Genomic DNA, 26,957 nt, shown 5'->3' with positions numbered 1-26,957 from the left:
CTAATCTACTAATACCTGCAGTTTCCCTTCCACCTTGGAAAAGCCACCACATCCCTGATATTCGCCACGCCCGTGACCCAGCACACCCATCTCTCCCACCCCATCCCCCATCCTCCATGCGGGACAGACCCAAACCTTCTCAAATCAAGATACCACTCGTACTCCTCCTTCTTCAGCCCCGCCTTCTTCATTGCGGCCACGAGCGGTCCCAATCGATGTTCCCTCAATGACCCGCCGATCAGCTCTCCCAGCCCCGGCAACAAGAGATCGAAGCACGCCACCGTCTCGCCCTGTTCGCCTCCTTCCGCCGCCCACGACGGGTCCGCCGAGGACGGCAGCATATAGAAGGGCTTGATTGCTGCGGGGTAATGCGTGATGATTGTTGGTCCGCCGTTTTGGGCGGCGAGGTAACGCTCATGCTCGCTCGACAAGCCCTGGCCCCATATCGGCGGATGCTCGAATCGACCCTCAATCTCCTCTTGCGCCGCTTGTAGAGCCTTGATGGCGGAGGTATAGGTCATCCGGGCAAACGGGCGAGCAGCGGCATTGATCAGGTGACTCAAAGCTGGACGTTCCGGTTCCGCTGCCAAATGAGGAGAGCCGTAGTCGTCCGCTGGCTCGTGATCCCGAATAATCTCCAGATCTTTCCGCGTCCGCTCCCCTCGCCCATGCTCCCACATCAATCGATGGAGGACCTCCCGCATGCCCTTCTCGACGGCGTCGAGCAGTTGGTCTAGCGTATCCACGAAAGCGACCTCTGCTTCGAGCATGTAGAACTCGGAGAGGTGTCGAGAAGTAAGGGAGGGTTCGGCGCGGAAGGCGGGAGAGAGGGTGTATGTGCGTGGAAGAGCGTGGGTGGGGCATTCGAGGTGGAGTTGGGAGGAGACAGTGAGATTGACGGGATGGGGGAAGAAGCGGTCCGATGTGGACTGGGAGGATGAGGGTCCGGCCGAGGCTGACGATGACTGCGGGGCGGAGGCGGAGGTCGGGTGATTGACGATGGGGTTGACAAGGGCAAACGCCTCCCCGGCGCCCTCGCAGTCCGAGCTAGTCAAAATCGGCGTATGTATATGGACGAACTCGTTTGACTAGGCGTTAGCATACAAGCGGAAGGTGCGATCAACACAGCTAACCTCGAACCAATCGTGCCAGTCCCGCATGAGGCTATCCCTCACGCGCATGATAGCTGCCGTCCGCGCGGTCCGGAATCGCAAATGCGCATGATCTCTCAGATACGCCGGAGGGACCTGCTGCTTTTGTATAGGATATACCTTTGAGTATCAGCTTAGATCATGACGTCTGGCCATTATCAGACTCACATCGGGGTCACAGGCACCTATGGTCTTCGCTGTCTCCACCATGAACTCCACGGCCTGCTTTTTGCCCGTACTAGCCTGCAGCGTTCCCGATAGGGCTACACTACAACCCTGAGTCAGTCTGACAGTCAGCTTCACCTTTACCGCGCTTCAGAGGCTGCTAGCTTACCCCGCTTCCATCCCTTTGCCCTTCAGTACAGCCTGCACCCTCGCCGTCCCATCGTCCACCTCTGCAAAAGCCACATTCTTGTGAGCTCGTATGGACCGCACCCAAGCGTGCACCGTCTGGCTCGAGCTTGACGGTCCCTCGGACAAAATAGTGCGGATCGTAGGCGGCAGAACAGCCAGGATGCGCTGTGGTGGCTGCATCGGAGCTGGAGACAATGTAAGAGGTGGATGAGGAAGGTGGTTCTCCACTTTTGGCTCTGGCGACTGACTTTCTCCGCGGCCGCCTTTCCGTCGGAGGCACCACGTGGCTGTGGAGACCCCAGATAAGGAAGGTCCACCCTTTGGCCGATATAAGCTGACCTTCCCGCATCATTCGTTCATCATTGCACTGACAATCACCCCATTTGGCCATTCAGGTGCAGTGGATAGCTCAGACACGGTCCAGAGAAGTTCAGAAAGCCCGGTAGTAGAAGCAGTAGGCGAAAACCCAACTCGCCACCGGTCGATATCGACCCATCTTTCCTCATGCTCTCCACGACGGCAAAACATAACCCGCGAGGGGAAGCTTTGGAATTATGACACACCCACCTACGGGCTCTAGCCCGTCTTATCTATCTGGTATGTTCACCTGGGCCAATCAATACGCACCGGATAAGTAGCTGAATCCCAGCCTCACCCATCCGATCATCCCCTCTGACCGGTCCACCTCACTTCTCACCCAACCGCACGCCCTCACCATCACCGTCAACGTCCACCTTCCCTCGCCGGTCAGACGGGTCCGTCTCCTCTTCACACAACCGGCGCTTCTCTCAGCCCGCATCTTCACTCTCCCGGCCCTCCCGCTCGATTTTCACCCCCTTCACACCATCCTCCCCTCCCACCTCGACCAGTCCAACCCCCGACCCATCGACCCCACCCTCGCACCCCGCCTCACCTCCTTTATCTCGCTCTCAGCCCCTTCTCGGGTCATACCAGCTCAGCCTCCTCCACTCCCGTATGTCACGCACGCAATCCCACTCGCTCGCGTCCAGCTCCACCGCGGGCTTCTCACTCCGGATCGGCAGCGTTGGGAAGGGCCGGACCTGTCCTCCTGAACTCCGCGCTCCACCACCGCTCACTCTCCCATTCTCGGCGACGTACTATGATCTTCTCGATCCAGAGGGAGGATCAAAGGCCGTGGGAGGCGCAGCACAGACGCCGTGGGTGGGCAATATCGACCTCGAACAGGTATACTACGAGCGGTACTCGTCTCGCTCGCCTAGCCCCGAAGGCCCTATCTCAGGGGATCCGCCGCCAGATCATCCGGGGTATCAGGTCGCTCCGATCGGTCAATTGCAGATCATCGTCAAGAGCGCTTTGGCGCCATTACGGGTCTTTATCGTTCCGTACGATCTGCGGAGTCTGCTTGATGGCGCAAGGCTGTTAGTGCGGGAACGCACATACGTTGAGGCGGAGCACGGGGGAGGCTCTGTCTGTCAGTCCACGTCGTTGCCCTCACCAAGTACGGCCTCTCGGAGGGAGTACCTCCGATATGCTATTCAACTCCAATTCGTCTGCCTACCCTCCGTCCCTATCTCGCCCCCAGCTACCGGGGCATCGACAACTCGCCGTCCACGTCAATCCGCACCAGCCACCACGTCCCACTTGGACCCCTCCCACCTCTCTCATCGACAATACTACCTGTCCAAAACGATCAAGGTGATCTTCAGTGCGCATGCACCGAGCAGCACGGAGCAGCTCCGGACAGAGAGGAAAGATGAGGTCGTGCCTCCCAGTGAGGTGTCGCTGGGGAGTGCCGGGAGGGTGGTTGGGTTCTCACCTGCCAGTGCGGGGGCGGGGAGGAAAGGAGGGGAAGAGTGGGCGATGGTAAGGCAGAAATGGATCGCTAGGCGGCGGGTGCAGAAGGAGGAAGAGGGGGCGAAGGCTGATGTGGGAGCTGGGGCCAATGGGAAGGCGGAGGATAAACATAAGTTACAGCTCGTCTCGCCTACAGCTACTTCGTCTCCATTACCGATCCGCAGCCCTATGGGCATGTCCAACACATCTCTCATGCCCATCATGCCGAACATGCACTCCGCTGGTCCCTCTCGCGCCTCCTCCCGGCCTCCCACACCCCACACAGAGGGCTTCCCTCGCGTGGCCAGCCCACCATCGGAACCTGGGGCACCTTCGTTATTGCAGATGTCAAAGCCGGGTCAGGTACGGAAGGGAAAGAGACAAGGGAGTCTGAGCGCGGCGGAGCGGGAGTTGAGTGAGAGGCTGAGGTCGATGGAAGTGCGGAATGAGGAGGAGTAGCGTAGTGTGTAGGGGACGGACACTGTAGCGGACTAGCATCCAGATCAGGCATGTTGTAACCATACTGTATCTACCTCCATGACATAGCCACCAAATCCCACATCATGCATGTATACCGACAGCCCGATCTGATAGTCGTTACTACATCCCCAGGACCGGTGGTGGTATGACCGGGAACCGAGATGGAAAGGTTGGCGTAGTTGGAGTGGCCGCTACGATGTCCAAGCGAGGAAGTGGAGGTGGCGGTGTATTGTCGCTTGTACTGGGTGAGCCGGGTAATACTGGTGGAGTATGTGTGGATCGGACTGGGATTGTCGCTGGCGAACTTGCGTCCTCATGACCTCTAGCCGGCGATCTTTCTCCACCTCCGCCTTCCCCTGAGATGTTACCCACACCCACCACATCCGCACTCGCTTCGACTCTGCCATGCGCCGCCTCCCCCTGCCTCCTCTCCTCATCCACCTCTCCCCAAGTCGGCGGACCCTCCTCTCCCTCTTGTCCGACCTCTCCACTGCTCCCCCCACTCAACGTGCTACCCCCACTAACGTTCCTCGGACCCGGAACCGCCCCACTCCCCCTTCTCCTCTTCGCCACCGGCACCTCCCCCACCCTCACGCCCGCCAGACTCGTAGCCTCTCTCGTGCCCAAAAACCGCATCTGATCATCCGACAAGCCCGCACGGGGTAGATCGGTCGTTTCGAATGATGCGCGCACGGCCGAATGGGGTATCGGGGAGGATATAAGTCCGAGGCTGTGGGTCGAGGTCCATGGGGAGGGGTAGGCGGACGTCGTGGGGTCTGGGGAGAGGGAGGAGGAGTGTCGGGATGTTTGGGGCTGGAGGAGGAGGGAGACGGAGGATGTGGGCCGGCGACCGTACGTTGTGGATGGGGGGCTGCGGGTACGAAGGCCGAGAGGTCCAGAGTAGGTGGATGTGGGAGCGGGAACGAGGCCTGTGCGGGAGAGAAGACCGCGGAAAGTTGACGAGGTCCGTTCGCGCAGAGTGGTGCGGGATGGTCCGGGATCCGAGGGGTGGGAGGGGGGGTTGGAATCAGCGGGTGATGGGGAAGACATGGCTTCGAGATAGGTGGGCGCCTCGCCCCATCCCCGCCGAACGGAACCGGTCTGCGATGCCTGTCGGACCCGAGCGGGAGGGGCAGTCTGGGGAGTGGAGGGTGGGTAGCCGGACTCAGCAATGTCCGCCTCCTCCGCCGGCGGTGCTGACGCCTCGACGGTAGGACCGCGGGATGATCTCCTGCTCACCGCGCTAGCGATGCTCCGTAGCGACCCCGACCGCCTCAGCGACGCCACACGGTCAAGCACCCCTCCCACCCCAGACGTCCGCCTCTCCCTCATTTCTATCGTCCCATCATCTCCCGCTTCCCCTTCTTCCAACCCGACATCATCCTCGCCCTCTTCCTGCTCGTCCACACTCCGCATGCTCTGCCTGCGTACCAGAACCAACTCCTCGTCCCCCGCTTCCTTGCTATACGCAGGCAGAGTCCGGATACTCTGCCCGCTGTCCGTCCGCCGTACGCCACGCCGGGCTCGTCGACCCCGGACCGCAGTCGCTGTGGTGCCAGTCCCGCCGTTCCCCGTGGTTCTTGCTGGTGCGGTACCTGCAAGTTGTTCGGCTGATAGCTGTCCTCCTGCCGCTTGACCATTCTCCGCCGACCCGAGAGTTGTAGGGGAGGGTACAAGGGGGAGACCGAAGCACCTCCTGAAGACATTGAATATACGGCGACGGAATACGACCTATGGAAGTCAGCTGTGCTGTAAAGGCAGAGCTTGAGGGCGGATGGCTTACGATGAAGCCAGCAACGAATAGACCGATGATGATGGCTGTGACGGGAATCAAGATCGAGCCGTTGATCTGCGTACCGTCCGAGGAGGTACCGCCCGCCGAGGGGGATGATGCGGGCGGAATGATGACGGCAGGGAAGTCGCTCATTCTGCCTCTGCGAGCGGCCGATCGCGTGACTGGGCGTGGAGTCGTGGACTACAGCTGCCGGGTCGTCAGAGCTGTATTAGGGGTGAGAGGCAGTCCATCGTACGGCGGAAAGCTGCAACGATGACCGGTCAGCGCAGCGCAGCAGTGTCTCAAAGGAAGCGTAAGGAGGAGAAAGGGACGCGGTTGAACGAGGCACACACCAATCGCGTGCCTGACGGACAAGTGACGTCGAGGTGTTTCAGATTTTCACACCAGCACGCGCCATTAGCTCCTGGTCGTATGGGCCGCATCATACACATGCCGCCGGCTGCGATCCGCACTTCGGTCAGTCGAGCTTGCGGCTCTATAAGGCGAGGAGATGAGCCCTTTGAGGCATCCCGTACATTCCGCGTGATGGTGGGTAGTCGAGATGCCTTCGCGAGGCGCCAATTGACAGCCAAGCCTAGCCCTGAAATTCGAATCTCTGTACATAACGCCGCAGAACCCCGTACACGGAATTCAGAGTAAAAAGCTCGCAGGAAGTCGACTACTCAGTGTCAAGCATGTCTGTCTGAAACGAGGCGAATCTACCACATTGAGTAGAAGATCGGGTACTGATAACGATAGCCGAGGAACAAAGAGTACCAGTCGAACTTTGTAACCTCCGCTCCGCTACTTTCTACCTTATGCGGCGAATGGAGCCTGCACAGCGTCCTCGTCGATGCACAGACCCTCATCTAAACGCCACTACTCGGTCTCGGAGCCGCAACCTCCGAGTACATGCCGCACAGTGCCAGCATGCCGCTCTTCTGGAATGGCGCGGAGCGGAACTGCCCACCCGGGATCCTCATGTGGACGGCGCGCCCGGCAGAAATCGGTCAGCTCCGTTGCCGCTTTCTCGTCGCACCCTTTCGCAAGCTCGGAGATTACCCAGCAAGGTGAGGTGGACAAGGACCTACAGGACTAAGCCGTGCCTGAGATGCAAGACAAGCTGCAAATCTTATGCGAAGGGAAGATCAGCTACTGAAGTGGTCCGCATGTAAGATTCTGACGAGCCCTCTCCCATCCATACCCTCGTATCACTTCTCCTCCAGCTTGTGCAGTGTTATCTTCGAAGCGTTAGGTCGACCCATAAAGGCTAGGGGCCCGTCATGCGCTTCCCCCGCCACCTGTCGATCACGTTCCTCTCCCTCCTCCTCACCCTTTCATCTCTCTCGGTATTCGCCATCCGCCTTCCCACCCCATCAGACTCCAATTATCGAGTACTCAAACAGGCGACCTGCGCCCAGATCGTCGCCCGTCTCAATCATCCCCGCACACCTGCTCAAAGACGGCAGGAAGCCAGTCCTGTGCCTTTCCCTCTAAGTGAATGCGGCCTCACTTCCACGGGCGGGGTCGCCTTCGCACGATTCGTCAACCTGGACTATAATGCCCCGACGGGCGCAGTGCTGTATGAGAACATAGCCAATCGTGATCAATGTACAAAGAAGTGCGAGATCATTTCCAGTGAGCATCTATCCCGGCTCATCTTGCTGCAAAAGGGCGAATGTGCCCCTGACAGAGCTGATACAACAGCTTGCACTGGCGCGACATACAGTGCGGCAACACTTCAGTGCTTCACCCTTGCTTCCTACAACGAATACTTCGACGGCGGCTTCGCAGTCACCCGGCGCGGTATCACGTGCGCTGACCCAGAGGCGGTCAATGCCTGTAAGTCGAGGGCTCTCCGTTTCATATTTCGTACTGTCTCAGCGTACTCGCGCAAAGGCACTTGGCTGATGTTGTTAGTGGCTAGATTTCCTGGATCCAGCTGCTGCACGCAGTACCGGGCAGCTGCGCCTCCATGAGTGGTGGTCTGAAAGACTGAAGGGTGTTTTTGGGTCTCGGGACTAGATAGACTTTTGGGCAATTGGTGGATTATGGGTCGTTCTTTTGGCGGCTCCTAATGCATATGCTATCACGCATCTACGTGGAGAGCTGTGAGTAGCATATCGCATGTGGGAAGTGTGACAAATCGAGCAGTCATCAGGTGCGATCATCAGTGTAGCGGCGCGTGCGACCTTGTCCTACGATCTCACCTTCCGCCTCCCAGAGCTCTGGGAGCGGGCAGCCAACTTAATGAGCTGGCCGGCCCGCCCAGGTCTGCACCTCCTCTGCATGCTCCCATCGGACATGCCTAGATGCGGTCCCGCTGCGAGAAATGGATGCGAATGGACGAGCTTCGCTGGACAAACGCTCAGCGCTCTCCGATGACGTACAGTCGAAAGTCACGTGCCGCCTCAACATCAACAAACCGCCGCCGAGCGCGTCGAAGCAGACACCATACCTTTGAGCACTCCAACTCACATCTTGCAGCTCGCAACCGCTGTAAGACCTCCCAATACAGCTCCCACATTGGCTGACGGCCGATCTCTCTGGCAGGCCTTGACATCCCGTCATGGCCGAACCCACAGCCTCAGACGTGATCGCCGTCCTGTCGGGCCAGGTCGCCTCGCTCTCGACCACAGTCGCGAATCTCACCGAGACTGTCACTCGGCAAAATGACCTCATCCAGTCTCTCTTGAAGAGCTCGGGCCAACTCAGTGGGGGAGGGAGTGAGCTCAATCGTTTCGTATCTGAGCGAGCGGAATAGTAGCTGATATACAGAACCTGTCAATACCCCAGCAATCCGGAAAGCTATCCAGGCCAAGTCGGGGTCGCCGTCCACTCCCACCCCAACACCCAACTCCGCCTTGACTCCCTCTTTGGCTCCCCCACAAGCTGCTTCGCCCAGCACCTCCACTCCCGGTCCGCCCCCACCGGCGTATTCATCCCCCCTTCCCGCCAAAGCTCCCCCTTAGAAGCGAGCCAAGAGCCGGCTCAAGGAGACGGTCACGGCCGCGCCGGCAGTAGCGGTGCCGGCGAAGCAGCTCCCACAGCCTGCACCTATAAACCCCTTCGGAGTGGAGATGGACAGCTATTCCACCGGTAGCTCCGCAGGCTGCTGGACCCTCCACCTCAAAGGTCGGATTGGCTCCCCCCGGAGCTGCACCAGTCGCGGTCAAGTCCGCTGTACCCAAGGCCGGCCCTGTGCCAGCTCTGGCTGCTGCACCGTCGGCCAAGTCCACCTCCTCTAGCGCCTCTGGCGCTGGTCAGCAGATAGCCATATCCTCCTCGTCGAAGTCGTCGTCGGCATCGACCAGTAACCTGGCCGGACCTAGCCACCCCGTTCCCTCTGGCCCGGCCTGTGCTCCCAGTACCTCTCAGCTACTTGCAACGCACCGCCGAATAGCTCATCCGTTGATGGAAGTCACTGAGCTCGCACCCTACCTCTACCGGTTCCCTCCCCTCTCGACTGACCCCGTTGGTCCACCGCCGGCCACTACTCCACCCTCGGCCCCGGCAGAACCAGCTATGCCCAACGCGCTGTCTACCGCGGCTGTCAGCCAAGCAACAGTCCAACCTGCTCTCGGCTCGAAGCCAAGCATTACCACACCGCGGCCTGCGGCGTCCCTCCCTGCAGCTCCTCCTGCTGGCCCGCGTCCTGCTGCTCCAGCTCCCGCTAGAGCGCCTTCTGAGGCATCGCAGGCCGTTCCTCAGTCCGCCCCTACCGCTCGGAACGTCGTCGATACAGCCCGTCGGCTCACCTCGACTGCCACAACCCTCACCTCCGGACCGTCCATCCCTTCTACATCTTCCCAGCCCATTGCCAGACCGACTTCAACGGGTGCAGCACCCGCTGCCCCAGCCCGGCCCTCTGCATCGCCCTTCCCATCGGCTCCCACACAACCACCCAGACCTTCCCATCAGCCAGCAGCAGTTGCGACCACCATCAGTGGTCCATCTCGGGCGGTCCCGAATCCAGATTCTGCTCCTCATCCGGATGGCGCTGCTGTCGCCCAGCCTGTCGCGGCGGGAAGCGCACCGCCTGCTATCTCCAATCTGAACTCGCAGAGCGGGACGTCGGAGCACGGACGAGCGAGCGCCTCCAGTGCGCTCCCCACCGGTTCATTGGCGTCCTCATCGACGACAACCCAATTTCCCGCGCCCCTCACTCTCGCCTCAGCTGCCCTCATATCGGAAGCTGGTCCATCGCAACCAGGCCCCAGCCGACACCGATCCCCTTCCCCCTCCATCTCTGCCTCTCCCTCCCCATTCGACCTTCAATACCTGGACCCCGCTCTGCAACCCCCAGCCCTCGACCCGGACGCCCCCACCCGCCCCATCTTCCCGTCGTACGGCAAAGACTGGCTCCCCGGTATCCTCTCCGCGTGGTAGTACCCCGACCCATCACACGCCGTCCCCATCCCTCTGCGGGAATGGGACCTCGAAACCCGCCTGGCCAGCCGGGACAAGTGGAAAAAGGCCCACTGGATCGTCCGGGGGTGGCACGTCCTGCAGGGTCACCCACTGCACGAGCATCCGATGGACCAGCCCGAAGAGCTCGACCTGGCACACCTTGACGAATACGTCGAAGCGTGGAAAGAGCGGTGGGGGGATAAACAGAATACGTCCCTCGCGATTATAAGGCAGCATGTGCGGGATGATCCAGCGGGGTACGCGTGGGCACCGGTGAAATTTGGAGAGGCAAAAAAGAGGAAGATGGACGAGATGGATGCGGCGAGGGAGAGGGAGGAGAGGGGGGAGATGGAGGAGAAGGAATACAACTTTATCGAGTGGGATCCGGCCAAGAGGGCGAGGGGTTTGTGGTCTGAGGATCCAGCGGATCTAGGGCAGGCGGCAGTGGGTGGGCAGGGGCAGAAGGAGGGGTATCCGGAAGATATCTCGTTCAATATAACGTGCCTTGATGACTTTATGAGAGGGGCGATGATGACTTAGAAATGGCATAGCTTTAGGTGTTGTATATGGGATTGTCTGCATGATATGAGAGGGGCGATGATGACTTGAGATTAGTATAGCTTTAGGTGTTGTATATAAGATTGGATGCATTCTTGCCCGACCTCTCTATACATGCGCACGACCTTATACACATCCGAATCACTCCCTCAGATCCTTCGTTCATCCCAGCATATCCGCCGCGTCCTCGGTTGCGAACAGCTTATCCACCAGCTTTTTCTACGGGTCGTCAGCTTCCACATAGCTTAGACGGTATCATGTACTCACTGCTACACCCCTCCCGATCACCTTGCCTAGCTCATCCACAGCGTCCTGATCCGTCCATTTGGCCATGTACGCACTGAACGGCTTGAAACGCGCCAGGATCGCTCGGCTCGCATACAGATTGACTCCGAACTGATGTTCCAGTATCCTCTCTTCCTCACCCTGCTGATCAGCCTTGTCCTTTTGACTGCATGGGCGGACTTACCCCGGTACCTTCCAGCCAATCACTTCCCTCCCCTGCCATACAGTCCTTCTCCGTATGGTCCGCCATTGCCCTGGTGACCCTAGCCACCTCCCCTGGACCATTCATCCCAAACACCACCTTGACGTCTCCTCCCCCTCCGTCCTCGGCACCACGTCGATGCTTGATCTCTTCCACCTTATCCGAGAACTCGCCGAGAGCGCGATAGATGGCCGGAGTGAGCGGATCGGGATCGTCCATTGGCACGGCGGCTTCGCCAGTCCCGACGTCTGGCTCGGGGAGTCTGATCCCGTAAGACTTGACCTCAAAGACAAGTATGACCCGCGCATAGTGCTGTACCGCCATTCCGAGATCATCGAGGAGATCACCCGCGCCGTGGAGAAGGTTATGGACAGGTCGAAAGAGGATACCGGTCGTGGATGACATGGCAAAGTCCACGCCAGAGAGGGTCGGCCGGTCTTCGTCGATAATGTCGAATGCTTGCTTCTTGAGGGCCGTGATGAGCAGGACGTTCTGCATAAGGCCGATGCAGGCCAGAACGGGCTTGATGGGCGTCTCATCGGAGGAGGAGGGGATGGGAGGAAGGGACGCGGCGCGGGTGTACCACCGCGAATTGTGGAGAAGGGGGTTGAGCCGCCAGTGGACTTGCTTGGCAGCGGGGTGGTGATCGTGCGAGAGCTCAGGAGAGGTGAGGCGGGCGCCTCGACCTGGTTTTATGGCTGGAGTTCGCGTGCGGCCCGTATTGGCGGTGACGAAGTCGGCGAGGTATTTTGCGCTGTCAAAGGCGCTCTCGGCAGGAGGGTGTGAAGAGGTAGGGCCTGTCTCTTTCGCTGGGTCGACGACGTCGAGCTTTGCTCGCTTGGCTACTATAGCATTGAGGTCAACATTGGTCATCAGGCGGCGCTTGACGGCTTTCTTGCTCGCTAGAGCAAGACCAGGATCGGCCGGACCGGTCGATGGTTGTGAAACGCCGTTCCGGCGATGGGAATTAGGATCGAGAGCGGAAAGTACCGGCGAGTTCATGTAGTCCGGCGCGATATCGATGGCGGCTTCGACACTGGAGAGCTCTCGGCTGGTAGGTACGCTTCCGTCATGCCGGACCCGGCCCGACTGGCTCCCGCGCCAATGTCCGGACTGTGCCCAGACGTATTCGGGTGGGCGCTCGTCGAACTGGGCGTGTGGACTGCGGTAGTCGCCGGGATGTGCGTCATCTTGTGCTTGCGCTTGGTAGACCTGATGATAAGCTATTGCAAGCCAGGTCAGGACGGGTACGCACAGGCTCTTGGCCGTACTGAGAAGCAAAGTCTCTCACGTCCCGGAAGTCCCCCCGAGCCTGCTGCACATCCGTCTGATACGACCTCATCTTCCCATCTGGCCACCTTTTATAATACACGCCGTCTTCTCCTTGCACGACATCGCAGTCCATATCATCCCTGTGATTCGGCCGTTGATAGGCCAAATTCGGACGGCGCATATCGAAGCACGGCGGGGCTGGAGGAAGATGATGAGGGACGACGAGTGGCGTGATTGGCTCAAGGTGGCCTGAAAGATCAGCTTGGCCAGTGCCGCGGGTCGCGTCATGGCGAGCTCGCCTTCCTGGACCTCCCGATCCCAACTCGTCTGGGCCTTGGTCCGCGGCCATTGTCCGCCCCGAGGTATCGTCCTTGTTTGATGCGAGTTTGGAGCCGGCCGCGAGTCGAAAGGAGACGCTATCCAATTAGCTCTTGAGTCCTAGCACCTAGCGGATACTCTCACCTTCTAGACCGAGTATCGCCCGGTTACAATCGTATAGCTCCATCTCTTTCTCTCGCCCATCTGCTGGTCTGGAATCATCGACACTCAGCCCCAGCATATCCCGTAGCTCCTCCCTTCCAGTGACTCCGCATTCCTCTTTCGCGGCTGGGGCGGATGATACAGGTCGAAGCTTGATGTACGGCTCGTGTAGCAGGGGCATCAGAGGAGGGCGTATAGGTCTTGGTATGTTCTGGAGCATAAGCGCTGCTCGTTTTGGATACGGGTATATTTCACTTTTGACCTCCTCTCGTACTCCTCATCCCATTCTTTCCATATAGCTGCATCCTTGACGGTCGCTCCAGCCCTCTCTTTCGACTTCCTCATGCCCTCGATTATCCGAGTTCTGGCATTCATGAGCCCCGCAGCTTGAGTGGCTGTCATTCGCGGTTTGAGCTCACTGGAAGTCAGCGGTGCGCTATTGGAGCGAGAAACGATAAACTGACAGGATGGTATCGACATCTAGCTTATCGTTGAGTTCCGCCGGCGGTCCACCGTCCAACGAGAGGTGGTGCTTGTTGTCTGAGTTGGAAAGGTCGGCTGGACGGGCAGGAAGAGGGGGAGTTTGACCTCTGGCTGCGATGTCGGATAAGGCCTTCATGGTGAGGAGTGTCCTGATCGGACGTGATCGCTTGGGGTAGGGGTCCACTGTAGATCAGCTCATACTTCCCTGACGATACACTGATGCGAATTGAACGGCGCTATGACGGACCTTCATCCCCTCTCTTCAGGAACGCCGCCGCCTCCGCTAATGATTTCCCTTTGCCCTTCTTCGTTGATTTTCGCAGAAAGTCGACAGTCCCCTGAGTCACCGGCAGCTTCTCGTTAACTGGATCATGTCGATCTGACGGATCTATATGGCCAGAGAGGAGGGCGTGCAGCTCGGCGGCGGGATCAGAGGTGAAGAAGTCGGGGTAGAAGGGGTGGTTGAAGAAGTCGAAAGGTCTTGCAGCGCTTTCGAGCGTCTGATGTGTCAGCGAGACGATCACGTGCTGCGCTGGAGTCCAGCTGATGATGGCTGATCTAGTCTCCGGTGGATGCTAATGGGTGATTGCTGTAGAGTAGACTCACAACCGCGATGTGATGCTCGGTGTACGCGATGTGAGGGAATCTCCGATGCCGCGCGTAGTGCTTGAACATCGCGTACGGCAGGTCCCCGACTACACCATATGCCTGCTCCATCTGCTGGTGGTGACGTTGTCTTTGTTGTCGAGCAAAATATGTACTAGGAAAGGGAGGGAGAGGGAAGAGAGGAAGGAAGCGGTCTGCAGCTCGCCTGGAGCTCAACGAGCAGCCGGCGGATAATTGTTTATCCGGGGTAAGGAATGCGGAGTTGGCAGTCCGTGCGTCTGTTTGAGGGGCGTTTCAGGTTTCTCCAAGCTCGACTCGCTTTCATATCGCGCGACTGAGCTAGCTAAGACCCCACTCCCGCATCTATCAAAAGCTGTTCTCTCCCTATGTTCCGCATCCACTCGAGAGAATCCGACAATTTATCTAATTCTACCCAATCCCCCCTTGATTTCCCCCCTTCCCCCTTAGCCTGCTCCCCTCCCATCGCCGTTCCAGCTCCCGCAGTTGCGGTCCTGTCATCCTTATACTCGGGTACAGGCTCACACGCAATCCTGACTTTCAGAGCGAGCCAGTTCCATGATTTGACCTGGACCAGCCATTCTTGAATATCCTCCTTATCCCCTGTGGCGTACAAGATGCCAGGATGGCCGGTCTTTGAAAACCCGACGAGATTGAGTTCGGACGAGAGCTGGATAAGAAGCTTGCGTTTTGTGGGCGAGAGGAGGTGGTGTGTGACAATGAGGGCATGGTGGGGCATCGGTGTAGGTTTGGGTGGGGTAGCATCGTCTGGGCTCGCGGAGGATAGGGATCGTGGAATGGAGAGGAGAGGGAGGAAGTGGGTCGTCATGATCGTGTAGAGTGGTGTACTAGAGTCTCAGATACATCTCATGATGTGCCGGTGAAGGCTTCGGCTGGCATGACTTACTCGGACTCATCGTCCCATTCCTGCATCATCCCCTCGACTTTCGTCTTCCACTCTTCCGCCTCATCTCTCCCTATATCCGCTCCCTTGATTTCCATCACTACCGCATCCCGACCAGGGTATCCTTGAGAGACATTGATCGATATACGTAGCTGGCTGTCAGTGCTCGACATATCGATCGTCCGAGGTAGACTATCCCGAGCGGAAGACGAGAGCGATTCGACCGGGAGCAAAGACGCCTCGATGAGCTCAAGTTCGGTATCGAGCTTGTCGAGCGTTTCTTGCTCATCTGGCGATCCACTCATGCTGCTTGCTGACCCTTTCAGGGCATTCTAGTGTCAGCAATTGGTGGAGCATGGAGCCATAGTTGCACCGTCGGTGCTGGTAGTCTCTTCTGGGCTCGGGCGACCTCCACCTATATCTACTCCGCCCACCTAAGAGGATGTCCACCTCGACGTGTCGCAGCGAGGTATGCTTCAACTATACTTACAACACGCACGTCACCTTTAGAATCGATCTTCCTCGTCCCATCTGTCAAGCACCTCAGACAGAGACTCACGCGCGCAATGGTCCGCTCAACAACAATCTTCCGCGTCAGCGACGCCCTCCCGCTCGCAGCTAGTGTTGACGACGAGAGCGTCGGTCCCTTCGCGCTCACCTAGAGTTGGGCTATAGCTGACACTGAAAGACAGAGAAAGCTCTGACGGAGTACAAGCAACAGTCGAAATTGGTCTTCCGACGCTTGAATGCCAATAGCGAACCGGCGTGCTCGATAGAATCAGGGCAATACACCTTACAGTGAGCTCTCCGCCACCTAGACCGCTGCGTAATGCGGGGAGGAAGCTGACGTCTCAGCTACCTTATCGTCGAGAAGGTCATCTATATGTGTATCTGTGACTCGTCATATCCGCGGAAATTGGCGTTCTCATACCTCGACGAGCTGAGCAAGGAGTTCCAGCGGAGTTATGAGGGGAAGATTGAGGGTGTGACACGGCCGTATGCGTTCATGGGGTTCGGTGAGCTGCCCGAAGCATTCCCTTGTCGATCGCATCAGGAGCTGACTTCCTAGACACCTTTATCTCGAAGACGACACGCCTGTATAAAGACTCTCGAACCCTCACACAAGGCGCAGGCGGGAGCTCCGCACCCCCATCTCAGCTCGACCAGCTGAATGAGAATCTGCAGGACGTGACGCGGATCATGACGAAGAATATGGAGGATCTGCTGTGGCGAGGAGATAGCTTGGACCGTGAGCTGGCTGTTCTAGGAGATAGGATAGGGAGCTTATCAGATAGGCATGTCGCATCTTTCGACATCGTTGCGGTCAGAATCGGCAAAGTATCGGAAAGCGGCGCGGAATATCAACCTCGAGCTGTTATTAAGGAAGTGGGCACCGGTGGGCGGAATAGGGCTGTTTATGATTCTCTTTATATGGTGGCGGTTCTTCTGAGAACTGGAATGAGGTTGAGAGGGGTACTTAGAGCGGTGTATATAGGTTTTGGGCGACACGAGCATCAGTCTCAGCTGGATCATTTGTTTGAAAGTGCACGATGTCAACCTCTGATGTGGAGGAGTATGGGAAAAGGATATTGCGGGGGAGAGGTGTAGGGGTGCGCTCGTGCCAAGCCCCTCGCGCTCAAAGGGACGGACCTAGCCATCCTTCCCTATCACCGCGGGGTTTGGAACGAGCGTAATGGGTTAGAGGGAGGAAATAGGAGGTGGGCAGGGAGGAGAGAGGAGATGGGAGGCGGGAAGGGGGAGAGGCGGTGAGGGAAAGGTAGGAGAGGGGAATGAGATGTAGAGGAGAGGGCAATTATAGCAGCCTTCAGCGAAAGAAGCTCTAGGAGTCAATATTCGATCGTTTGCATTCTCCTATTTCCCTCGCTATACACCCTCCAGTAAACCTCGTAATGTCGTTCTGACCCTCCGACCCATATCTCCCCTCCATCCCCGGACAATCATCATCGCCGCTATCCCCACGAGTAGCCCCACTCCCGCATCTACCGCCAGCCTTCTTCCCAATCCCAGCAACCACCACACCAGCCTCAAACTCCACCTTCTCCTCTTCCTCTGGCTGACCGCCGTCCTCACTTCTGGCCCTGCACCTCTCCTCGCCAATCTTTCCCTCTCTGCCTCATCCTCCGCCTCGTCTAAATCATCCTCATCCCTACTTGTCCAAAACCACGTCCGCTTCCTCTCGTCCCTGCGCAGAATCATCGCCTGGCTCCGCTCGAGATGATTCATCCGCTCACTGATAGCAAGGAGGGATGTCTGGATTTGTTGCAGGGTAGCAGGGACATTGATGGGCGGCGCAGAGTAGGTCGAAGGGGTCCCGATCCGCCGATGGGGGTTGCTGGGATAGATGGGTGTGGGATGGTGCATGTCGAGATAAGGGGTTCCGGTGGATGTGAGTGCGGGCGTAAAGTCCCGCTGGATGACTTGGGGAGTGAGGTACTCTCCTGGTTCTGCAGGAGGAGGCATAAAGCCAAGTCCGGCGGTCGAACTTTGACCCTGCCGAGGTCGGAAGGAATGGACCGAGTTGGTCCGGCCATACGCGAATGGCATATCCGAACTCCCTCCTTGTCCACCTATAAGGCTGTGCGCTCTAGACCCAGAAGCTGCAGTATAAGGCAATACTCCCCGTCCCGACACGCGCCCGGAGCGCGAGTTTCCAGCTTCGCTAGCGGCAGGCGCTTCCAACCCGGAAGGCGGACTCCGTGCTTGCGCCAGGCTCAGAAGGGACTTGTGACTCGATGTCAGCGCTGATGGGGGCACGATGTGCGGCGCGACGTCCGGTACGGGTAAAGAAGGGTCCGGAGGGGGGTAAGAGCTGTACCGCGGTGGTGAAGGAGGAGGAGAAGCCTGGGAGGAGTGGTATGACGACGAAGAGGAGGATGAGGATGTCGAACGCGCTCGGGGCCGGCGGGTATGCTTGGAAGACTTTGGTTCGAGCTCGGCAATATGGGCAGCGCAGGCTGGGCGGTCGGCGTGTTTCTTCAGGATCTGGAGATGAGCTGAAAATCGCAAGGTGACTTAGTTGACTAGAGGACGAGCCTTGAGCAGGGCCGAGATGTATTCTTGCTTGGCCGAGTCCTTCCGTTTGCCTTTTTGCTTGTTCCACGAGTCCCTATCTCATCAGCTGAGCTCGAGGGATACCGGGGGATGACGGACCACTTGGACCGCCCAAGCATATCTAGCATTCCTGGTCTTGCAACGGTGATATCCCCCTCAGTCGCTGCGAAGGTCAGCCGTCGTCTACTTCGCATGAGCGTCCGAACACGGAAGCTCACCCTGCTTGTATAGCGAGTACAGCCATAGCTTCTCCTCATAGCTCGTCTGGACAGGACCGCCCTTCGGCAATCTGGAGTCGTCAGCTGGGTCCCTCTTCCATAACAATAACAATCACGGGGAAGCTCACCCTTGGACAATATCGACCGCCCGGTGAAAGTGGCTGTACACATCAGTACGGCTCCATCATCCATCCCAGGTCACCAGGATGCCAACGAGCAGGACATACGCGTCGATAGCACCCCCTTCCATCTCGAGGCCGTCACGCGATCTCGCCGATGTCGGTCAAGTGTTCGGCTCGATTTCAGGCGATAATGGACCGTTCTTCCCGCTTGAAGTCGGATGGAGGCGAACTATGTCTCCTCCTCTGCTGAAATTAGATTCAAGTATGCCCCGGGCGGTTCACTTGCGGTAGATAGATGTCAGAAGATGCTGATCCTCTCGCACAAATAGAGCGCGCCGGTAACATGCTTGACCGACCCAAAAGTGCTTACGTACACTGGATAAATTTCCCCGCTCTCACCCAAACGAAGCCCTTCACAACCATCCATCTCTTGCATCTACTAAGCACATCACAGCTACAGAGGGGCACAACCCGCTCAGCCCACCATGGACATCGGAAGCCCCCTCTCGTCCGAGATCTCCTCCCTCTCCTTCACCTTTCTCACGACCGAGGATGTCCGGTCAATCTCGGTCCAGAAGGTGGATAACCCGATCTTGCTCGACAACTTGAACTTGCCAAATAGGGGAGGGCTGTATGATCCCAAGCTTGGGCCTATGAGCGGGAAGGATATGTAAGCCGCATTTGGAAACGGGCCAGGAAATGGAGGCTGATGTGATAGCTGCGAGACGTGTAATCTGTCCTACTTCCAATGTCCCGGTCATTTCGGGCACATCGAGCTGCCTATCCCGGTGTTCCATCCGCTGTTCATGCAACAGGCATATTCGCTGTTCCGGGGCGTCTGTCTGTTCTGCCACAGGTACAGGATGCCAGAGATGCTCGTAAGCTGGACTGCACCTAGCTTTCCGGGGCAATCAGCTGACGCGGTAGGTGCGCAAATACGCTGCTCGAATCAAGCTCCTCGATGCCGGTCTGATCGAAGCTGCCCACCTGATTGGTCAGCTGACGCCTTCTGGTGCATCTCGCACGGGCGCCGAAGGGGCTGAAGGGGAGGGCGAGGATATCGAAGAAGACGGTCCGGAAATCCCAGCGGAAACAGCAGCTGAATTCATCTTCCGCGTGGAAAAGTTCACGAATGGGGCGCTGGCTACGGCGAGGCGGCAAGGAGCGGGTGGGAAGGATGAGTACAAGGATGGGCTGGTGTATGAGGAGCGAAAGGCGCTGTTGGCCGAGTTCGTCAAGGCTTGTGTGGGCTGGAAGAAGTGTATGCGGTGTCAAGCGTGAGTATTCCTGTTGGATGGTAGAAGGGGAGCTGACGAGACAGTCACGCCTATACTTTCCGGAAAGAAAAGGCGATCAAGATCATCGAGTACGACCTGGACCCAAAGAAGAAGCTCGCGAACGCCGCAGCCGGGCGAAAGCGTCGGACGGTTCTCGAAAATGGCGGACTGGGGCGGAAAGGGCAGAAGGAGTTCAACGAGGATTTGGACGAAGGGATCGAGATGAGCAGCGCGAGCTCCTCGGGGAGCAGCTCACAGGCGGAGGAGAATGACGAAGACGAGGAGGAAGAGGAGGACGAGGGAGAAGGCGGCCAGGTGGCTCGGACGGCAAGTGGGCAGGTCAAGGGGGCGAGGGGACGAAACGAGCGGGTGGTCTCCCCCGCCGAGGTCCGCGCACACCTCCGACTACTCTTCATCAAAGAAGCGGCAATGTGCGAGCTGGTCTACGGTCGACACGGCGCTCCATCCGGTTCGGCCGCGCACGTTCCCCTCGCCGACATGTTCTTCCTCGAAGTCGTTCCCGTCTCCCCTACCCGCTTCCGCCCCGCCGCGAGAATGGGGGACGACCTCTTCGAAAACTCGCAAAACTCGCTTCTGACCGTCGTCATCACCACTTCGGGGCGGATACAGGAGCTTAATCAGCGGCTGTCTGATCTCCACAAGATCGAGAACGCGGACGACGTCGAGGAGACGTTGGCGTCGGCGGCGAAGGGGGACGGACGGAGGGTCTTTGAGCAGATGCTGGAGGCGATGATCAAGCTTCAGCATGATGTCAATAGCTTCATGGACAGCTCGAAGAACCCGGCGGTCATGAAGCAGGGCAAGTTGCCGCCGCAGGGTGTCAAGCAGGTCTTGGAGAAGAAGGAGGGGTTGTTCCGGAAGCACATGATGGTGAGCTATACACTGTGCTTATTGGAGCCAAGCTGACGTTCAGGGTAAACGTGTCAACTACGCCGCTCGATCTGTCATTTCGCCAGATATCAATATTGAGACGAACGAGATTGGAATCCCACCAGTCTTCGCGACGAAGCTCACCTATCCCGAACCCGTCACCCAGGCGAATGTCGCGCATCTGAGGGCGCTGGTCATCAACGGGCCAAAGATTCACCCTGGAGCAGCTATCGTCGAGTATGAGAATGGCTCGCAGATATCTCTCGTGAGCTTGAAAGACCTCCGATCCTGCAAGAACAGTAGCTCATGTCATCAGGATCGTATGACCCTGGAACAGCGTACCGCCATCGCCAACCAGCTTCTCACCCCGCAGACCGACAGCTACGGCGCATCCTCATCCTTCGGCTCACCCGCGAAGAACAAGAAGGTGTATCGTCATATTCATGATGGGGATATTGTCATCCTCAACCGCCAGCCGACACTGCACAAGCCGAGTATGATGGCGCACAAGGTCAAGGTGTTGAGAGGGGAGAAGACGATCAGGATGCACTACGCCAACTGGTAAGCTGCAAGCGTGGAATGAGTGTAATCAAGCTGACTGTGTAGTAACTCGTACAATGCCGACTTTGACGGAGACGAGATGAATATCCACTTTCCTCGTAAGTCAACCGCTCATGCTATGGACCACCAGCTGATGAAGTAGAAAACGAGAATGCTCGCGCAGAATCCAACTACATCGCCAATACCGACAATCAGTACCTCACCCCGACGTCCGGAAATCCCCTTCGAGGTCTCATCCAAGACCACGTCGTTGCTGGAGTATGGATGTGCAACAAGTCGACCTTCTTCACTCGGGAAGAGTACTTCCAGCTCATCTACGGGGCACTGCGGTCAGAGGACAATTATACGGGTGGAGGGAGGATCAAGACGTTGGCGCCTGCTATTTTCAAGCCAAAGCCGCTTTGGACGGGAAAACAGATTGTGAGTCAGCGACCTAGGTCTAGGTGATGATAGCTGATGATCAGTTCTCCACCATCATGCTCAATATCACTCCTGACAACGCTCGCGGTCTGAACCTCAACTCGAAGAACAAGGTTCAAAACCACTTGTGGGGCCGGGACAAGTCGACTGACCCGGTCTTGTCGGAAGAGAACGTCATCTTCCTGGATGGCCACCTCATATGCGGTGTCCTCGACAAGTCGCAATACGGTGCTTCGGCGTTCGGTCTCGTCCACTCGGTGCATGAGCTGTACGGCCCAATGCTCGCCAATAGGCTTCTCTCGGTCCTCTCCCGGGTCCTGACCAAGTACCTCCAACACAACGCCTTCTCGTGCAGGATGGACGACCTCATCCTCACTGCCGAAGGCGAGCGGGTGCGGAAGGAGATCCTGGATCGGGCAGCCAACAACGGAGCCGTCACCGCGATCAAATATGTCGGCCTTCCCGACTCGTCCCGGATCACCGACCCGTCTACTGCCAAGAACCTGGCAAATCGGCTGGAAGAGACGCTGCGAGATGACAATCTCATGGCGGGTCTCGATGCCGCCATGCAGTCTGCCTTCAACAAGACCACCTCGGAGATCAACAACGTCGTCCTCCCCGCCCACCTCGTCCGTCCCTTCCCCGACAACAACATGCAGACCATGACCATCTCGGGCGCCAAGGGGTCCAAGGTCAATGCTTCCCAAATTTCGACGCTGCTCGGCCAGCAGGCGCTCGAGGGCCGGCGCGTACCCACCATGGTGTCCGGCAAGACGCTCCCCAGTTTCAAGGCGTTCGATACGTCCGCCCGGGCCGGTGGGTACGTCGCCAACCGATTCTTGACGGGTATTCGGCCGCAGGAGTACTACTTCCACTGCATGGCGGGACGAGAGGGTCTGATCGATACCGCGGTCAAGACCTCTCGGTCTGGATACCTCCAACGGTGTTTGATCAAGCACCTCGAGGGTGTCAAGGTCCATTACGACCATACCGTCCGGGACTCGGACTCGTCGGTTCTGCAGTTCCTATACGGCGAGGACTCGCTGGACGTCACCAAGCAAAAACATCTGCTCGACTTCAACTTTGCCGCCCGGAACCACGAATCCCTCATCCAGAAATACGACCCTCGGGCCATCTACTCCAAGCTCGTCCAGGATGAGGCGGTGGATCATATGAAGAAGGCGCTGAAGAAGCCGGAAAAGTACGAGCCGGCGCTCTCAATGTACTCGCCCTCGCGTTACCTCGGTTCCATGTCGGAGTCGTACGCTCGGAAGCTGAATCAGTGGATCGATGAAAATCGGTTCGGGTTCATCGCGGCCAAGGCGAAGGAGGGGCGGGATCCGGTCAGGAGCGCGTATGTCAGCGAGAAGGAGCAGGTGGGGAGGAAGGCGTTCTTGCAGGCGAGTAGGATGAGGTATTTGAGGAGTTTGGTAGAGCCAGGAGAGGCTGTTGGGTTATTGGCATCTCAGGGGTGAGTCGACCAGTGCCCCGCGCTAGCCATACAGCTGACATGGCAGTGTTGGTGAACCTTCCACCCAAATGACACTCAACACCTTCCATTTGGCCGGTCACGGCGCCGCCAACGTCACCCTCGGTATTCCGCGTCTTCGAGAAATCGTCATGACCGCCTCGGCCAAACCCACCACACCCACCATGAAGCTCCCTCTGCGCGAGACTACCGCCGAATCGTCTACAGACGCCTTCATCAAGGAGGTCTCGCGGCTCAATCTTTCCCAGGTGGTTGAGCGGGTCGAGGTAACGGAGCTCCTGTCCGGGCGGAAGATGGAGGCGAACGGTGCCCGACAACGCAAGTACACGGTCTTGCTCGACTTCTACCCCGCCGAGGAATACACGTCCGAGTACGGAATCACCAAGACGCAACTACACGAGTCGCTCGCGTTCAGCTTTGCCGGGCGGCTGAAGAAGGAGATTCTGCTGGAGCTTCGGAACGCGTCCAAGGCTATCGAGCAGGATACGAAGGTGGGCAAGGGGCTCAAAGTTCGGGGTGGGGATCTCGCAGAGGATGAAGATGGGGAGGAACCGAGGAGCAAGCGCCGGGGAGGGGATGAAGAACTGGAGGAGATGGACGACGACGATGGGGATGCGGGCGAGGCCAAGCGGATCGCACAAGCCAACGCGCCCGAGTATGACGCGGACGAGCGGGATGTGGACATGGGGGACATGGAGGACAATGTCGAGGCGTTGATGAATGACGATGAGGAGGTGGATGATGACCTCGATATCGACCCGGAGCAAAAGGCAAAGGACGACGCGCAGGCGGACGCCCTCGTCGACGCGTTCAAAATGGGCTGTAAATGGGCGACGAGCTTTAGCTTTGATACCATCAACGGCAAGTCGGCGCAGTTCGACCTCGAATTTGCGGCCAACATGCCCAAGCTGCTCCTGGTGGATATCGTGGAGAGGTGCTGTAGGGGAGCGGTGGTGCACGAGGTGGAGAATATCGGGAGGTGCATGCGGATCTACGACGATAAGGGGAAGTTTACAGTGAGTATCGTCGCTGCTAGGAGGGAGGAGCTAGCTGATATCTAGCGCAACCTCATCACTGAAGGCTCCAACCTCCGCGGGATGTGGTCCATGGCCGATGAGCACGTCGATCTCGACATGCTCGGCTCGAACGACATTTACGCCATTCTCCAAACTTATGGTGTTGAGGCCGCACGCCGAGCCATCATCGAGGAGATGGGTAATGTTTTCGGCGCGTACGGTATCGCGGTAGACTATCGTCATTTGACTATCATTGCGGACTACATGGTAAGTCAGAATCTCTGATCCGGCTGGACTAAGCTAATATACAGACCCATGCCGGCGGATACAGACCCTTCAACCGGACGGGTATCTCACACAAATCATCCCCCCTCCTCAAAGCCTCTTTCGAAACGACCGTCGCGTTCCTTTCCGAGGCGACACTCCATGGCGACTTTGATGACCTCACGAGTCCAGCAGCGCGGATAGTGATGGGTCTGCCGGGAAATAGCGGGACGGGAAGCTTTGTCATCAGGGGTCCGACAAAATTGTGATTGGCTCTTCTTATTTTGTAGATATCTAGAATTGCATGGGTGTGGTCTTGCCTGTCTGAGTGTTGGTAAGAGGATAAGCGCCTTCGCGGGCTGGAGGACTATCAGCGACTTCCCGAGCGTCCCGATCGGTGTATCGAACATTGATTGCGCTCCAGTGCGGCGGATACAGCGGTACGAGCCGGCCCAAGCAGGCAGTGCGGACAATGGGCTCGGATTGTAGCTCCTCGGAGGAGGCTACGCAGCGATCGGGGAGACATGGCTGATACATAGAGCAGCATCGAGCCGGTAGATGCCAGTAGTTGCCGCGACGCTCGGTTCAGATAGCGCTAAGAACCCTGAAACTGACAGCATTCCTTGACAATTATGAAACACTGCCGAGAACCGGATAAACTCTCACTCCGCTCCGGACCGGGGTCCGGCGGCAAATCGCGGGTAGACGTGGCTTGCGGAACTGGTCATTTTTCACCCTAACGAGTCCGTCGAGCCCCAGCTACATATGATGGGGTTCCCAGAGGAGCTCCACCTCTTCCCCATCTACCCCTCTTCCGCACACAGCAGAAATCAGCAAAATGTCCCGCCTCGACGACGAAAAGTACGATGCCGACCATGCCTCGCTCGCTGGCGAGCCTGGATTGGGCAAGACGGAACACGATGATGGTGTCGACCGGCACTTGGCTATCACCAAGCCGGCAATTCTCGAGGGCCTGTCAGATGAGGAGATCGCTGCGATCGACAAGAGAACCACGAGGAAGCTGGACATTCTTCTCATGCCGACTTTGGTCTGCCTTTACATCGTGAGTTATCCCCCAGGCTCACACGGGACGCGCTGATTCCCGGCTAGCTCAACTACCTCGACAGGCAGAATATAGCCAGCGCTAAGCTCGCTTTCATCGATGTACAGCTTGGAATGTCTGCTGTACAGTACCAGACCGCTGTAGCCATCCTTTTTGCCGGATATGTGGCTCTACAGGTTCGTTCTTTGGGTTAGCTTTGACAACAAGTTCGCGACTGATGTACAGATCCCCTCCAACATGATTGTCTCCAAGATCAAATGGCCAGGTATCTACATTTGGTATGTCATGCAAGCCTGCACGCGCGATCCAAACTTACCTGATAGCGGTATGTGCTGTGCATGGGGGCTTGTCTCCGGGTGCACCGGCGCGGTCACCAGCTACGCTGGCCTGGTTATCTGCCGAGTTATCCTTGGCTTTACCGAGGCTGCCTTCGTGAGTTGTCTCGACAAAGGCTTGAGGGATGCGGCTGATGATCAGTTTCCGGGCGCCATCTTCCTCCTCTCGCTGTTCTACGAAAAGAAGGCGATGGCTCTCCGCACCGCCATTCTCTACTCTGGCTCCCAGGTCGGAAATGCCTTCGGCGGTCTTTTCGCCCTCGCCATTCTGACTTTGGACGGTACGAATGGACTTTCTGGTTGGAGATGGCTCTTTATCGTTGGTGAGTCCTCGCTCTGTCAGTCAGTCCTTGGGACCAACGCTGATTGAGCAGAGGGCGCAATGACCGTCGGTCTCGGCTTGATCTTCATGCTCTGGATGCCCAACACCCCCAGAAACATTAAGTGGCTTGACGAGCGGGAGAAGGCACAGCTTCAGTACCGTCTGGAAGTCGATCGAGCCTCCAAGGACGCCACAGACGAGCTTGGCGTCGGCAAGGCCTTCTGGCTTGCCCTCAGCGATCCCAAGACTTGGCTGCTGTGCTTGGTATTGCAGATGAACTACGTGTGTTCTTCATGATCGTTTGTTTGTGGATGCTAGGGCTGACTCGACCAGATCGCTGCCTCGGTCACCAACTTCTTCCCAATCGGTGAGCTCATCATACTCGCTGCTTAATGATCAAGCTGAAGCTACAGTGGTCGGTGGTCTTGGATTCTCCCGAACCGTCACTCTTGCCATCACCGCCCCTCCCTACCTCCTCTGCGTTGTCGCCATCACCATCAACGGCTGGCACTCTGATAAGAAGCAAGAGCGAACTCTCCACATCATCTGTCCCTTCTTGGTTACCATCATCGCAAACGTCATCGCTGTCTCCACTACCAACACCGCCGCTCGGTACACCGCCATGATGCTCCTGCCGGGGTCCTTCTATTCTGCCTCAATCGTCGTGTTATCGTGGATTAGCTCGTCCATCACCGGACCCCACGTCAAGCGCGCTATCGTCTACGCATTGATCAACTCGATCTGTAATACCCCCAACATCTGGACGAGGTGAGCCGGTAACGAGCTGGAGTCATGTTGGGCATCGCTGATATCCAGTTACCTCTACTCTGACCAGCCGCGGTACATCTTGGCCTTCTCCGTCGACCTTGCTGCTAGCGTGGGTGTCGTCCTCGCTGCTGCTCTCACGTTCTGGTACCTTCGTCGCCAGAACCGCAGGATCGAGCGTGGCGAGGACCTCGGCATCAACGGACCTACGCGCGTCCAGATCGAGGCTGGGTTCAAGTATCAGTTGTAAGCGAGGCGCCGGGCCGAGAAAGTATATTAAGGACGTAACTTAGTTTGCTATAGGATGTATGATCTGCCCTACAAGCTCGGGCGGACTAACGGGAAGGAGT

General features: G+C 57.8%; 9 protein-coding genes across 9 annotated transcripts; 5 read left to right on the top strand and 4 right to left on the bottom strand.

The window, feature by feature from the left end:
* Positions 1-8: 8 nt before the first annotated feature.
* On the bottom strand, positions 9-1,685 carry MKK02DRAFT_21171 (uncharacterized protein; the record flags this gene model as incomplete). Its single annotated transcript, XM_053086371.1, has 4 exons — positions 9-1,088; positions 1,134-1,271; positions 1,320-1,437; positions 1,486-1,685. The coding sequence occupies 4 exons, from the start codon at positions 1,683-1,685 to the stop codon at positions 9-11; spliced, it is 1,536 nt and encodes a 511-aa protein (XP_052941843.1).
* Positions 1,686-2,059: 374 nt separating this feature from the next.
* MKK02DRAFT_41710 (uncharacterized protein) lies at positions 2,060-3,779 on the top strand (the record flags this gene model as incomplete). The annotated part of the gene is made up of 2 exons (XM_053091673.1): positions 2,060-2,102; positions 2,155-3,779. 2 exons carry the CDS (start codon positions 2,060-2,062, stop codon positions 3,777-3,779), a joined length of 1,668 nt encoding a protein of 555 aa, XP_052941842.1.
* A 141-nt stretch (positions 3,780-3,920) lies between these two features.
* On the bottom strand, positions 3,921-5,727 carry MKK02DRAFT_41709 (uncharacterized protein; the record flags this gene model as incomplete). Its single annotated transcript, XM_053091672.1, has 2 exons — positions 3,921-5,531; positions 5,584-5,727. 2 exons carry the CDS (start codon positions 5,725-5,727, stop codon positions 3,921-3,923), a joined length of 1,755 nt encoding a protein of 584 aa, XP_052941841.1.
* Positions 5,728-6,857: 1,130 nt separating this feature from the next.
* MKK02DRAFT_31018 (uncharacterized protein) lies at positions 6,858-9,963 on the top strand (the record flags this gene model as incomplete). Its single annotated transcript, XM_053088190.1, is given in 8 exon segments — positions 6,858-7,212; positions 7,282-7,416; positions 7,604-7,685; positions 7,749-7,846; positions 7,967-8,140; positions 8,160-8,300; positions 8,353-8,493; positions 8,663-9,963. 8 exon segments carry the CDS (start codon positions 6,858-6,860, stop codon positions 9,961-9,963), a joined length of 2,427 nt encoding a protein of 808 aa, XP_052941840.1.
* A 741-nt stretch (positions 9,964-10,704) lies between these two features.
* MKK02DRAFT_31017 (uncharacterized protein) lies at positions 10,705-15,097 on the bottom strand (the record flags this gene model as incomplete). The annotated part of the gene is made up of 11 exons (XM_053088189.1): positions 10,705-10,761; positions 10,810-10,968; positions 11,012-12,241; positions 12,285-12,550; positions 12,764-12,992; positions 13,037-13,199; positions 13,246-13,447; positions 13,512-13,764; positions 13,871-14,148; positions 14,414-14,736; positions 14,796-15,097. The coding sequence occupies 11 exons, from the start codon at positions 15,095-15,097 to the stop codon at positions 10,705-10,707; spliced, it is 3,462 nt and encodes a 1,153-aa protein (XP_052941839.1).
* Positions 15,098-15,358: 261 nt separating this feature from the next.
* Positions 15,359-16,242, top strand: MKK02DRAFT_21584 (Longin-like domain-containing protein; the record flags this gene model as incomplete). The annotated part of the gene is made up of 5 exons (XM_053086434.1): positions 15,359-15,430; positions 15,481-15,590; positions 15,648-15,808; positions 15,862-16,041; positions 16,088-16,242. 5 exons carry the CDS (start codon positions 15,359-15,361, stop codon positions 16,240-16,242), a joined length of 678 nt encoding a protein of 225 aa, XP_052941838.1.
* A 434-nt stretch (positions 16,243-16,676) lies between these two features.
* MKK02DRAFT_41704 (acyl CoA binding protein-domain-containing protein) lies at positions 16,677-18,332 on the bottom strand (the record flags this gene model as incomplete). Its single annotated transcript, XM_053091671.1, has 6 exons — positions 16,677-17,795; positions 17,835-17,919; positions 17,964-18,027; positions 18,083-18,153; positions 18,211-18,243; positions 18,310-18,332. 6 exons carry the CDS (start codon positions 18,330-18,332, stop codon positions 16,677-16,679), a joined length of 1,395 nt encoding a protein of 464 aa, XP_052941837.1.
* A 357-nt stretch (positions 18,333-18,689) lies between these two features.
* On the top strand, positions 18,690-24,391 carry MKK02DRAFT_41703 (uncharacterized protein; the record flags this gene model as incomplete). The annotated part of the gene is made up of 12 exons (XM_053091670.1): positions 18,690-18,874; positions 18,923-19,082; positions 19,132-19,481; positions 19,526-20,372; positions 20,416-20,637; positions 20,689-20,933; positions 20,979-21,031; positions 21,076-21,353; positions 21,398-22,824; positions 22,871-23,858; positions 23,904-24,125; positions 24,170-24,391. The coding sequence occupies 12 exons, from the start codon at positions 18,690-18,692 to the stop codon at positions 24,389-24,391; spliced, it is 5,199 nt and encodes a 1,732-aa protein (XP_052941836.1).
* Positions 24,392-24,960: 569 nt separating this feature from the next.
* On the top strand, positions 24,961-26,857 carry MKK02DRAFT_35723 (putative nicotinamide mononucleotide permease; the record flags this gene model as incomplete). Its single annotated transcript, XM_053089249.1, has 9 exons — positions 24,961-25,185; positions 25,233-25,361; positions 25,411-25,463; positions 25,509-25,617; positions 25,663-25,843; positions 25,895-26,124; positions 26,176-26,209; positions 26,256-26,610; positions 26,659-26,857. 9 exons carry the CDS (start codon positions 24,961-24,963, stop codon positions 26,855-26,857), a joined length of 1,515 nt encoding a protein of 504 aa, XP_052941835.1.
* Between the last annotated feature and the right edge of the window lie 100 nt (positions 26,858-26,957).

This window comes from Dioszegia hungarica, assembly GCF_025882075.1.
Source record: "Dioszegia hungarica strain PDD-24b-2 chromosome Unknown MKK02contig_32, whole genome shotgun sequence".
In the NCBI taxonomy this organism is placed as follows: Eukaryota; Fungi; Basidiomycota; class Tremellomycetes; order Tremellales; family Bulleribasidiaceae; genus Dioszegia; species Dioszegia hungarica.
Note: the sequence above shows the minus strand (reverse complement) of the source record. Positions and strands in the feature narration are given on the sequence as shown.